At 40.5% G+C, this 14,102-nt stretch overlaps 1 protein-coding gene across 3 annotated transcripts; it reads left to right on the forward strand.

Moving 5' to 3' along the window:
- The first annotated feature begins 1,123 nt into the window (after positions 1 to 1,123).
- lrp12 (low density lipoprotein receptor-related protein 12) lies at positions 1,124 to 11,408 on the forward strand. Of its 3 annotated transcripts, none has more exons than XM_079484157.1 (7): positions 1,124 to 2,110; positions 4,517 to 4,573; positions 5,083 to 5,218; positions 6,741 to 6,943; positions 7,252 to 8,353; positions 8,916 to 9,048; positions 9,374 to 11,408. In XM_079484157.1, exons 1-7 carry the CDS (start codon positions 2,044 to 2,046, stop codon positions 10,295 to 10,297), a joined length of 2,622 nt encoding a protein of 873 aa, XP_079340283.1. In that variant the 5' UTR covers positions 1,124 to 2,043; the 3' UTR covers positions 10,298 to 11,408. The 3 variants fall into 3 exon arrangements, with proteins under 3 accessions (XP_079340283.1, XP_079340284.1, XP_079340282.1); XM_079484158.1 differs by having other exon boundaries at positions 1,142 to 2,110; positions 4,517 to 4,577; XM_079484156.1 differs by lacking the exon at positions 1,124 to 2,110 and having other exon boundaries at positions 4,228 to 4,573.
- The last annotated feature ends 2,694 nt before the right edge of the window (positions 11,409 to 14,102 follow it).

Raw genomic sequence — 14,102 nt, forward strand, 5'->3', positions numbered from 1 at the left:
GTATGGACACAAAATCAATGAGTACCGCCATTATTTGGTTACAACATTCTTTATCTTCTTTTTGAATACTTGACAGACAAATGAAAGAAAATGACACTAACCCTCTTCTCTCAACGGGTAGTGGTCTAGCTTTTGTTGAAACTAGTAACTTTGTATTAGCACCTGATGTACTATCGCTCCCCGAACTCTTTGTAAGTCGCTTTGGATAAAAGCGTCTGCTAAATGACTAAATGTAAATGTGAATGTCTTTTTGTGTTCTGCTGAAGAAGGTCATACAGGTTTGAAATTTTTGGGTGAACTATCTCTTTAGCCCATAAATAAACATTCTCATCCTCATATTGTGAAAAGTGCATACCTGTGAAACACAAAAGAAGACATTTTGAGAAATGTATCAGTGGTTTTGTCTCCGCAATGCAACAAGTCAATGTGGGACACATTTGTTTGGTTACCAACATTCTTCGAAATCTTCTTTTGTTTTCTATAGAAGAAAGTCATACATGTTTGCTGTGACTTAAGAGTGAGTAAATGTAATGATGAACTGTCACTTTTAGCAGCTTTCGGACAAAAGCTAAAAATCCTGAGCCATCTGTTTACTTCCTAACGGATTAAATCCCTTTTACTTGGCATGCGCGGCTGACACGGCATCTGTCACTCAGGTCAGAAAGGGGCACAGGGACCCTTTGAATGGAGACAGATGTTTTTTAACCCCTTGGATCTGAGTCCAACAACAACAAGGGATCCTGAATGCAATGACCTCTCTCACTATAGAAAGACAATCCTTTTACCAAATCCTTTGTTAAACAGTATAAAGCTCAAAATGTGTGGTTTACATTTTGAATATTATGTGCTGTTTTTCGTTCTCACAGGCTCTGCTGAACTTTGGAACCCAGTTAGGACATTTTGATCAAATATTGTAGAACCTAAATCATATCTGTGTGTGTGTGTAACACAAACCGCTTATTATTCAAACATGATGGGCATGAAAATGTGTAATTCATAACCTCAGCTCTCTATAGTACAATCGGAAGATGCAGAGAGAGAGAGAGAGAGAGAGAGAGAGAGAGAGAGAGAGAGAGAGAGAGAGAGAGAGAGAGAGAGAGAGAGAGAGAGAGAGAGAGAGAGAGAGAGAGAGAGAGAGAGAGAGAGAGAGAGAGAGAGAGAGAGAGAGGTGGGTAGAGGGGGAAGGGATGATTTGTGATGGTAAATACCCGGCTGTAACAACACACAACCGATCGGAAAGGCCAAAATTCAGCGTGTGTTTGTGGATTACAGTCAGGACAGCAGATGGTCATGTTGTATTCATGAAGCCAGAAATGTAACTTTATATCCAGCGTTTCTACTGATCGGATAGTAGCGAGTCTCATAATGCTGTAGATCAGTGAGCCGCTATATTTCTCTGGATTAGGGCTCTGTAACACCTTCAACTGTGGGAATGTGTTATTTCACGTCGGATCGTCAATAGATCATTGCCGATGTCGTTTTATGCGTTTAAGGAAACGGTTTGTGGTGTACAGGAGCTCGAGAGCCAACAACAATAGCGCAAGCACAATCGGCTAACGTTAGTCAAACACCGGTTTCTGTAACCATTTGTTGTTAAAATACACCCGCGATGGACAACATCATTAATTTGCCTTCATTATTAATACGTTAACTCGACTGCAAACCTCATAGATGCGTTCAATCATCCATGGGGTTTATATCATGCATTAGATGTATAGGTTGACATTTAGCGTTAGCTTGTTAGCACTAGCCGCTTTGTTGTGGAAAAAACCCAGGGTTGCTTTAACGGCTTTTGCCTTTTTGTTTAGGTAACTGTCATTTTTATGACTTTTAATTGATTCTTTTATTGCCTTTTTATCGTTCGCACGTGATTTATTTTTAACCTTCTGCATTGTAGTAGTATTGCGTTTAGTGATGTCCAGACGAAACGAGATGTTACACGATTAGCGTCTCTTTAAAAAAAAAGCAACACAGACACGTACTGTGTATAAATAACCACATCAAGCTACAAAGTGGCACGTTTTATGGTTAGATAACGCTATTATGGCCTACACTTTAAGCTCAAAGAGGAGCTGTTTGTTGCGGACACATCTAATCTTCATTTTCATAGGTAAGAGCTCTTATTTGTCGTTTTTCACTGTGCTAATAATGGTTGGTTATTATGGTGTTTTGTGCATGGCATTGCATGCTACACAATAACACTTTAAAACAAGTCCGAATTGACCCGTGCATGTCATTATTGGTCAGTGCTTTTATGGGAGTCTCTTTGTTGGCCATTGTGTGTTTTTTTTAATGTTTAAAATAGGGTTTGATTTTGTTACAACCACAAATATGTAGTGTAACTCTTCAGTCAACCCTTTCAAAACTAACATGTTTGACCTGTGTGTTTGAGATCAAACCCTGTTTAATAAAGGGAACAAAGACTTCTATTGTTTACTGGATCATGCAATATGATGCATATCCCCCCCCCCCCCCCCCCATATCTCTACACGTTGTTATTTTTACTTTCACTTTTGCTTGTTTTGTTTGGATTATTTTTACCTTTCCTTGCAGATGGTTCTTAAAGTCGCACATGTTTTAATGTAAAACTATTTACAGACAGTGCATTACAAGGTATCATTTTATTTTTAAAGGATGTAGGGATCGAAGGCATGATGGTTTTTTTGTGCTGTTTACAAAATGCTCTGCCAATGGAGTTACAGGAACGAACACTTTCATATTTGCATGTCATGTTTAAACTTGGAAATACCTTTGATATCCAACCTGGGACATTTTGGCAAAATGTTCAAGTGAAGGAGTTGGTTGTCAAGCACACTTGAGTTATTAAGGGTTTTCAAGTGTCCTGATGGACAGATCCATCTGTTCCACAAATCCGTTGCAAGGGATATTACAAAAGACCTATTGATGAAGGCATCATCTGTATCCATCAGTTGTTGAACATTTGCTCTGTAGAAGGTTTTGCGTTCCTGTGTTTGCATGTGGGCTGTTCCTCTTCTTGGTGTGCTCCCACGATGCAGTCAGCTGCTATACACAAACATCAGACAGAAGTGAGGGAAAGCCCAGCAGAGGAACATCACACTCAAACAATGAGCGCTGTTCAGGGTTTGTCCCACGGACTGTTTTCAGCATTCCACACTCTGAACTTGCTTTTTATTTCAATTTTAGCAGGAACCATCATCCCAACCAAACATTTAACGCAACAAGTAAAAATCATAATATGGAAGCTTACCATGTTTTTATGCTGCTTCAAAAAGTGGAAATATCGAATAAACATTTTCAAGTTCTGCGGTGAAAAGGTATTATTTTCTTCAGGGCTCCAGACCTAACTTCTTCTTTAATAGGAGCACTGTAGCCCCTGACTTAATTAAAGGAGCGCAATAGGGGACCTATTGTGATTTGGCTACCTCGGCTAACACGTATGTAGAAAGAAATAGCTCATTCTAAGATAATAAAAACATTACGCTTCTTTGTGTAAGCTCTTTATACACTTCTGTAGGCATAGCTACAGTATGTATATTAGATTGCATTACTGTCAATAGGTCATCCTAAAAATGACACTGGACCTTTAAAGCAAAATATAAGGTCTCGTGTTCTTACATTCTTACGATGATTTTGTTGACTATTAAGTAGAGGTGTGAGGAGACGATACTCGAGACTGGGTTCACGAGAACGAGTCGATTTTTAGACTTTTAAAAAAAATCCTCTATGATGAAATATATAGTGAAAAATAGTCATTTCTTCACCTTAAAACACAATAGGCAAAAAATGTAGAGCATTATAAAATCACATTGTACTTTATGAAATAAATTAAACTTCTATTTTAATGAATTATAATATGCAGTAATAAACAATATGTAAATACTGCGAAATATTTTGTCACAAACTCAACTGACAGGCAGGAACCGCACAAAAAAATTTGCTTTGTTTTCTTAACAGGCGCAGCTTTTAGTAAAGAGCTGTTATCTTTAGTGCTCGACTGCTCGTGTTAGCCGAGGTAGCCAAATCACAATGTCAATCCTCCTTCCTACACTGTCTGAACCCTCATAGCCTTCAGAGAAACAGTTAAAAGTACATAAACACAATGTTTTATGCATACATTGCACATAAGAAATTTGCAGTTCGCACACGCGCAAGTACTTGTATAAAATCCTTGCAATATCTCAAATGCGACCATTTAGTCTGGAAGTCTGGAGCCCTGTTCTTTATGAAACCTGCCCTTGATCCGTTATAGCAAGTCAGAATTGTGACGAGGGTTATCCATGTGTTATGATACTCATGACTTGATCACCAGCATTCTTCGTGGGTACATTTGGAGCGAGACAGCCGGTTACCCATATTATCAATCAAATGAAGCTAAGGATTCAAAATTTCTTGTATTCTCAAAACCCTGCTGAATCAGTTGACGCTATACATTTGATTTGTGGCTCTTTGCATCCTGTAGGTTGTCATTTGCTTTCTGCTGTAAAACATTGTCTTTTGCATCTCAGAAAACCCTTTCTTTCTGTTGTTTCTATAGGACATGCAGTTTCTTTACAACACAGCGAGAATGTATATGTATCAGGGATGTCAAACGGTGAGTAATCCGTAATGATATAATCTTCTGATTATCCCTCTAAATCAAGTTAAACAAAATGTAGATTGTTAAAATCAAAGCTCATAAGTTTGTTTTGACCAAGCCACGTAAGGCATAAAATGGGTCATGATAGCCCATAAAACATTTCCTTCTGCCCCAGTAATTTTGTCGAATACAATTTCAGTGTTTTGGTGTCATGTTTATTTAGCTAATACATTTACACGGTAGCTCTGATACAAAAAACTATTGAGATGTTTTCAAGTTATAACGTCGGCAAGTTATGCCTTAGTTTTAGAAACCAGTTTTTCACCCATATTTAGAGCAGTATTTGTTGCCTTGCAGTACTAATTCCATTAACAGATTTCATTAAATTTGGGATGCTGCATGTGTAGACAGACAGCCTGACAGTTCAGTAACGATTTGGAGCTGAGCTATTCAAGTTTAATAACCCAGAATACTTCAGAATGCATGATCCTTCCTAACTATTATGTTGGTGTGGATTTCTTTAGCTTGTGGAGATGTGGCAGAGCAGATCAGAGCATCCAGTGGAGTGATAACCAGCCCTGGCTGGCCCTTTGAATACCCATCTCAAATCAACTGCAGCTGGAACATCAGGGCCAACCCTGGAGAGATCATCACAATTAGGTAAAACTGCATTAACAGCAATGTTTGTTAGGGCTTGGCTGTTAGACGATGCCATCTATGGCTAATAGACATGACGATGTTGAGCCGGCATCGTGAATCCAACACATGTTTCACTTTCGTCACATGACTCGCTGCTCTGCGGTGCAGTCTTGCAAATCGCGTTTTAAACAAATATGAACAATGCTAAGGGGCCTAAATCCTCTCACTGTACAGATCAGACTAGCCTGACTTTGTAACTGTTAAGCTTATGCTGTTAAAATAGGACACGCAGTTTGCGCGCAGTGTATAAAGAAGACGCGTGTCTGCGCAGCTCGCGACCCGCCTCACTTTATATTTTTTATTGAATATAACATCAGAATAAGAATGCAATCTAACCCCACTTTACAACTGTGAAGCTTGCGCTGTATAAAGAAGCTGTGTCTCTGCGCAGCTCATGCCAGTCGGACCTCACTTTATAATGACGCGATGTTTCACTGTAACCGATGCCAATTTGGTAGACATCGCCCAACCCTTGATGATACACCTGAATTGATAACTGCCCAGCTTGCGCTGTTTAAAGATATGTCTCTGGGTAGCTCGTGCCAGATGTACCTCACTTTATAACACCGCAGGGCGATGGTCATTGGCCATCACCCAACCCTAATGTTTGTGAAAAAAAAAATCAAGATCACAAAAGTTAAACTTTTCCCACAAACTAGAAGGGCGTGATTACCCAGAATTACAGGCTTTATCAATTTTAGTCAATTATACTTGCACTCCACGTGGAAAGGTTTTCAATGTAATTTCCTGCCATGGTGAAGTCCAGTTGTTCGTTCCAAACTCTTGACATTTCGTCTTTACTCTTATTTAAGCTATAAAAACATTCTGCAGATGTGCAACATGTCAGATCTATTTGTTTTCTATATCACTCATGTACATGTAATGCCGCCTCAAAATGTTTATTTAGGTTACATTTTGTATTTGCACTTAAAGGGATGGTGGTTCATACATTTTGGCGAAGAATTATTGCCACCTCAAACAAACTCCTTCCAACTGGTTCTGTATTTGTGTTCTCCTTCTGCTTGGCTCCTGCATTGATTTGTCTCAGCCTGTGTATTTGTTTGCATCTTCATCTGAACATTATGTCCATGGTTACCCGAGCAGAAATAGACCCGGTATTTTCTTCAACAGGATGTGATTTTGTGGCAAAAACAGCAACTCACTAAATCTCCCAGTGGGAACAGTGTGTCTTAAAAGTATTTTTGGCCTGATTTTCATTGAGATTTGCATCCCACAAGTTATGGCAAGCTCACACTACGTGATTTTTGGTGGGATTTTGCTGTCCTGGAAAGGTTGGTTACAAACCCTCGTTAAGCAGGTCTGCAACGTTATCTGGACCTGTCTCGAGCTATCCCAGACACTACGATATTTTCAAACCTGCTTGATATTATCGGCAAGTGATCTCGGCGCAGGTGGTTTATGTCAAATTATTGCGTGGAGGATATATGTGTGTAACCCAACCTTAAAAATATTTTGGACTTAGTTTTCAGGACTTTGAGATTCAGAGCTCACACCGATGTGGTCTGGATTGGATCTCCATTGGAACCTACAAGAACCTGGATGGGTACCGGGCATGTGGCTCGTCCATTCCAGCCCCGTACATCTCCTCTCAGGATCACGTGTGGATCAAGTTCCACTCTGATGACAGCATTACTGGAAAGGGCTTCAGGTTTTCGTACATAACAGGTAGACTGCTATTTATATTCCTTTGTAGACAAATGGTCGCATCACAGAGGATGCAGTTACGTAGATGTCTCATGCTGTGTGGTGCTGGCATACCACACTAATACAGTCACTCTCTCACATCTAGGCCAGTAAGCAGTCAGGTAGCAACTACACAAAAGTCTCTAGCAACCCTCTGGCAACATGCAAAAACCATTCAGAAGTCGATACTGCTTTATATCTTACTTTATTATTTACTTGATTTTCAAATGTCTTCCTTTATTTCATCCTTTATCTTTATATCTACTGGATGTAATATTTGTATTTTGTAGGGAAATCTGAGGAGGCCAGCTGCAAGCCAGAACAATTCCACTGCACTAACGGCAAGTGTATCCCAGAAACATGGAAGTGCAACACTATGGACGAATGTGGCGATAATTCGGACGAGGAGCTGTGCGTGCAGCCCAACCCCTCTGCGTTCTTCTCCTTCCAACCATGCGCCTTCAACCAGTTTCCCTGCCTCTCACGCTACACCCGCGTTTACACCTGTCTGCCGGAGTCGCTCAAATGCGACGGCAGCATCGACTGTCAGGACCTGGGTGATGAGATCGACTGCGACGTGCCAACCTGCGGCGAGTGGCTTCGTAACTTCTATGGCACTTTCAGCTCGCCCAACTATCCCGACTTCTACCCGCCCGGCAGTAACTGCACCTGGCTGATTGACACCGGCGACCACCGGAAGGTTATCCTGCGTTTTATGGACTTTAAACTGGATGGCACTGGCTACGGCGACTACGTTAAAGTCTATGATGGGCTGGAGGAGAACCCCAGGCGTCTGTTGCGTGTCTTGACTGCCTTCGACTCTCGAGCGCCCGTAGCAGTGGTTTCGTCCTCGGGACAGCTCCGGATCCATTTTTATGCAGACAAAATCAATGCAGCCCGTGGCTTTAACGTTACTTACCAAGTCGATGGCTTCTGTCTGCCGTGGGAGATTCCTTGTGGTGGGAACTGGGGTTGTTACACTGAGCAACAGCGGTGTGACGGCTACTGGCACTGCCCCAATGGACGGGATGAGCTGAACTGCAGCAACTGCCAGGAGGACGAATTCCCGTGCTCTCGAAACGGCGCATGCTACCCACGCTCTGACCGCTGCAACTACCAGAACCGTTGTCCAAATGGCTCGGATGAGAAAAACTGCTTTTTCTGCCAGCCTGGAAACTTTCACTGCAAGAATAACCGCTGTGTGTTTGAAAGCTGGGTGTGCGATGCCCAAGATGATTGTGGGGATGGAAGCGACGAGGAGAGCTGCCCGGTGATCGTTCCCACGCGAGTCATCACTGCTGCTGTCATTGGGAGTTTGATCTGCGGCCTTCTGCTGGTCATTGCTTTGGGCTGCACATGCAAACTCTACTCACTTCGGATGTTTGAGCGAAGGTAAGCAAAGCTGTCTAAGTTGCACTTATTCATCAAATTACCCTGGACAACAAAACCAGTCTTATGGGTCAATTTTACGAAATTGAGATTTTTACATCAACCGAAAGCTGAATAGTTAAGCTTTTTATGATATATGGGATGTTAAGATGGGACAATATCTGGTGGAGATACAAGAGTTCAAAACTCTGGAAGTAAAGGGTGCAAAAAATCGAGAAAATCGCCTTTGAAGTTGTTAATCCGAGTCACTGTAGCAGGCCATCCACTCACAAAAATAAAGTTTTTATATATTTTGGGTGGAAAATTTACAAAATATCTTTATGGAACATGATCTTTACTTAATATGATTTTTGGCATAAAAGAAAAATCTATCATTTTGACCCACACAATGTATTTTTGGCTTTTACTAAAAATGTTCCCGTGCTACTTAAGACTGATTTTGTGATCCATGGTCACATATGCAATTTTTTTGCAGTTTGATATTCATCATATGTTTTAGGAGTTGGGTTTCTGTTTCTTTAACAATTCTAATGACAGCCAATAAAATATGGGTTTGCACTTGCAGGTCTTTTGAGACACAGCTCTCCAGGGTGGAGGCGGAGTTACTGAGAAGAGAAGCCCCTCCTTCATATGGTCAGCTGATCGCTCAAGGCCTGATACCACCAGTAGAGGATTTTCCTGTTTGCTCTGGAAATCAGGTATTGAATATTAAAATGGGTAAAAATGTTTGAGGTTTTAAATATTTGCTGATATAGTCCAGTTCAACATTTAAGTGACAGACTGAAGATGACCTGCAGTGTAATTTTAGAGAAAAAAAAATATTGTGAGTTTGTGTGATGCTGCATGATTGGTCAAAAGTAGAACTTCGACTTCAAGAATACAATTAATGTTTAGATTGTTAGTAGTTTTTGTTGTTGCTGTAGATTATCAAAGTTGGTAGCAAGAGTTGTCAAATTTTGCTGCTGTTGATATCAGGTTTTGTAAAAAACATAGTCACTAATGCTCTATTTCTCATACATTTAGGCATCTGTTTTAGAAAATCTGAGACTGGCAGTTCGATCTCAACTGGGATTCACCTCAATCAGACTCCCCACCACGGGACGTCACAGTAACATCTGGAGACGCTTGTTCAATTTCACACGTTCGCGGCGGTCTGGTTCTCTCGCCCTGGTTTCTGCAGACACCGAAGAAGGAGCCGTAGGCAGCGGTTCACGAGAGCCAGAGAGGCTTGGCTCTCACCGCGGGCTCCTGCCCCTGGACTCTGACGACACGGACACTGAGAGCGAGCACCATTCCCGCAGGGACGTTGCAGGGGCTGTTGGTGGCCTGATGTCTCCCCTGCCGCAGAAAACTCCCCCTACGTCGGCAGTGGAAGCCATTGTCTCGGTCTCTGCCAGCTCGGCTCCACTGGTCAGCCGTGAGAGCAGCATCTCTGAGAGTATTTCAGAAAGTTCTGCAGTGAACGGACCTTCATGCCCCACCTCCTTGGTCTCTTCTGGACGGAGCCCGTTCAGCTCCGCTTTAAACCGAGTCACTCGCAGTCTGCGCTGGATCCGTTTCTCCCTCGGTCGCTCTGGAGATGGCGGATCAATTAGCGTAGGACAGAATCACAGCCCGTTGCGCCAGCTGGAGCAGGGAAGCGCAGGCGCTGCTGGTGCCAGCATCAGGGGCGAGGACGAAGATGATGTGGAACTTCTCATTCCCGTCTCAGACAACGGCTCACTGGACAGTGATGAGTGTTCCAGGCCCCTGCTGGAACCAGGTCTAGAGCATGCCTTCGGACCTCACCTGGCCCCAGCTGCCGTCTCTCTCAGAGGCCGGGTGGTGGGCAGAGACGGGCCCTGTGAACACTGTGGAATTGTCCACACAGCACGGATCCCTGATGGCTGCCTGGAGGCGACAGCAAAAACGGAAAGCAGTGATGATGAGTCACTGCTGCTTTGTTAAGACTCGGTACATGACCCATGTGACTCTAAAGCGCCCCTGCTCACAGCTTGCCGCTTCTTTTATCACCTGCTAGTGGAGCAGAGGACCGGTGTGTCCTTTTAGAAAACGAAGTGCTGTAGAATTCAGATACTTTTTAAGATCGTTCTGCAAGAATGAGACCGAAGAGTACGAGAGCTCCCCACACTCCCTTACACTGTGCAATATCAGTATTTGTTAAGATGTTTACTAGGTCAAAGTCTATTTTTCTGCCGATCAAATTAAAAATCATGTCAAATTAAAATCGCTTAGAGAGAGTGAGACACTCTGCAGTTCTTTATCCGGGAAAGCAGCACATATAAATGCATCTATCCTGAGTAGTGTGGAGCGATGAACGAATGAACGCATACAAGCTCGCCGGAGATTTGTTATCTAACCTTTAAGTTATTTGTACTTTGATGTCAAATATTTTTTTGTTTCAATTCAAGAAATGGTTCAGGCAAAAATGTAATGTAAAATGTGTGAGTTGCCACCCTTACCCAAATTTCACGAAAGAAAGTGTTACAGGATTAAAGTCATGGTACACGATGGTGGTAGGGGTTATAAATAATGGCAGATTTTTCATTCTTGTCTGAACCTCTCCTTAAACTGAAAGAAAAAAATTAGAACTCACTATTATAAAAAAGTTGCATTGCTACAGCTGTACGAGGCATGTAACATGCAATTATGGGCAAAGGACGTATATTTATAAGAGTATAATCTGAGAGGGAGCTATTGTTGTTAATGGTATTTGAGTTGTATAACAGCCATTTTTGTTTGTTGTATTTATTTTGTTACCTCAAACCCTTTGGTAACTCTAACGTTTTGGTACTGAGAATTCTTGTGTGAGTGTGTGTATATTTATTATTGGTTTTCATTTCAATAGCGTTTACTTGAAAAGCATGTCCAGCAGTCTTGTGCTTAGTTTATCCCATTTCTTAATGCGATGTTAATAATATATAAATATAAGCACGTACACAAACATGCATACACATACACACACACACACACACACACACACACATATATACAAATAAAAAGACAACTGTTAACTGCACTATCAGAATAAAGTGTTCATCCCACGTGTTTGTGTCTGATATTTTTCTCTGTCTTTATGTAGTCTCGCGTGTGCCATTTGGATACAGATGACTGTATTGAAAACATTGTAGCCAGAAAACACCAGTAAACTACAGAGCTGCGTGTGCAGATTAACCGCAAGAGGGGGTTGTGTGCACGGGCGATTCTAGGATTTTTTCAACAGGGGGGCACAAGAGGGGCAACCATTAATACAGAGGGTCCAATCTTGTGTTGTGTGAACTGTATATCAAAATCATTTTTAGAGTTTAGGAACCTTTAAATTCAGTAATAAACAGTGATACCCTATTATATTTTAATAGCAGTTATTCACTGCTCTAAATCAAAACAATTTGTGTTAACTTTTCACATTACAAAAGTGAAAGAAAAACTTCTGTGAAAACACAGTACACACTAAATTTGAGACTCATTTTATTTTCTTTGACACAAAATTCAAGAAAACTACAATATATTGTATAGCAAGATGGCAAGAAAAGTAAACATCAAGTTACAGAAATTAGATACAATTAATTTTAGCCAAACAACTGTTAATACTGTGATAGAATTGTGAAAAGCGCTATATAAATAAAATTGAATTGAATTGAATTAAATTAAAAAATCTGACTGGAATGTATCCCTTCTAACTTTAATTTGATTTATTATTTTGGAAAATTGGAGGTATTGAATGTTTTTTACAGAGTCCCTTCTCACTTGGTAAATTACTCATAAAATAAGCAAAATAAAAAAGAAAACTGGTTTTATTATCATGGTTACTTCACTGTTGCCTTACTTGGAATAATCAGAGTATTGTGTACAGAAATAAATCATAATTTCTTTGAGAGATGGTATTTGAATTTTTTTGTTAATCAGTTGATGGATGATATGGTGGATTTTATTCATTTTTAGAATTTTCTGAGATGTTTGATTTTGAATTTTCGTAAAAAGAATATAACATTCCTAGGCAAGCAAACCTTTGATTCTGTGTCTTTGTACAATAACTCTATTTCAGTAGAAAGGGTTTTGATTGTTAAGGACGAATTAATGACCGTTTGTTTGAAATCTTATTAATAAAACGTTTATACCAGCTTATATAGTTTCCCCCTCTATTTTATTTTTTGTTTATTGGTTATTTATTTATTTATTTTTATTCCTTGTATGATTTAGATTTTTGTATCAATATTGTTCTAAATAGTTTCTGTATGTTATATTGGTTTATTGGCTTATAAAAAGCCTGCCAAAATGGCGGAGTTTAGATTGCGTGGTGTCAACCTCCGGAGCTCAATAGCAGAAAAATAGCCAGAGATCATTTTATATTTGCACTGCTGATAGTCAACGTTGACCCTCATCCTATTAGCTACACCTATGTTTCTATACAGCACAATTACAGATTGTGTACTGTGGCTTAATTTTGAATACAGATAGAAGTAGCTCTTTACTCTATGAAAGAGAGGCAATATGTAAAATATTCCCACAAGCTGCAATTATCGGTGTACAAGCAGGTTAGGCAAAATGGGAACCAGGGTCTCAAATGGACAGCCAATCCGGTTCTAAGGAAGAATCCAACGGACTCACCCGCTTGCTTTAAACTCATCAGGACTCTGAAGCCTTCTTCATCGCACACCAGAATTTGTTCAGCACACCCAAAAAGCCAATGCAAGTACCTGATCTATTTCTAAATAGCTGCGTTTAAGCTTTGCCCCTCATAAATAAGGAGATTGTCCTTGATGGTTTATGCAGATGTGAATAGCTGATGGTAATACTGCCACTCTTACTTTGTCTATTTCTTTCTTTACTGCCTTAACGTTTCATGTGTGTTCGTTATTTGTTAGTTGGTTTGTATCCCCTTCTACGTAGTCAATAAACCCGCATTTGTATTTCACGCATGAATTGTTTCTGTGCTTATTGATCACATTTTAACGTCACTTAAACTGCTTGATTTTGTTACGAAGACTGAAGTGTTACTGTACTACAGTAAGAGTAATGTTTTCCAAGGCCAGGAAGGTGATATTTCTTAATATACGATCTGCTGATCACCCGCTGGGAGAGTGTATTTAGTTGTTGCTATTATTGATTCTGCTGCATCAGGTAAAGTGTAAAAGATAGGTATGGTTAATCACCGTTAAGCATACATATCTTACTGGGGTTAAATTCATAGTTCCCTGAGAATACACTACACACTTCTGATATCTGTTTCTCTTTTATCTGTTTTTTTTTGCTCTACGCAAAAAGGGATGGCAGGCAGAGTGCACTACGTCAGCTGAGTGGCTCATCAAAAACAGCACACGCCTCAAAATCTCAAGGTCGCAGGTTAGATTCTGAGAAGCATGTGTGTTGCTTATTTATATATAAAGTGTACTGTCATAATTCTGCTGCATCATGTCATTTTTCTCTTGGTTTAGTGGCAGGATCATGACAGAGTCTCATGTTTTGTGTGGAGAGAGGCATTTATGGCCCTTATGGCCTTCCATACATTCTCTCCGGTCTTGTCTCTGTTCCCGCCCTCTCGTCTCCTCGTTATTGATTCATGCCCTTCACATGTTCCCCTCTTGATTTGCTCCCTTATTTAATGCCCTTGTGTGTTCTGTCGGTACATTGTGCTTGTCAGTTTAGTCATGTGTAGTTATTTGTAGTTCATGTTTAAAGTTAATTTTAGTCCTGTTTAACTGTAGATAGTCTCAGGCCTGTCTTGTCTTGTTATTATATCCATCGCTGTTTT

This window comes from Barbatula barbatula, assembly GCF_947034865.1.
Source record: "Barbatula barbatula genome assembly, chromosome: 21".
Classification (NCBI taxonomy): Eukaryota; Metazoa; Chordata; class Actinopteri; order Cypriniformes; family Nemacheilidae; genus Barbatula; species Barbatula barbatula.

Bases quoted from the DNA above. Each gene is read 5' to 3' on its own strand.
- lrp12 (XM_079484156.1), top strand. From the start codon at position 4,348: ATGAAGCTAAGGATTCAAAATTTCTTGTATTCTCAAAACCCTGCTGAA. The intron at 5,219-6,740 runs GTAAAACTGCAT...TTTTGGACTTAG, and splicing joins GGAGAGATCATCACAATTAG to TTTTCAGGACTTTGAGATTC. The intron at 6,944-7,251 runs GTAGACTGCTAT...TGTATTTTGTAG, and splicing joins CAGGTTTTCGTACATAACAG to GGAAATCTGAGGAGGCCAGC.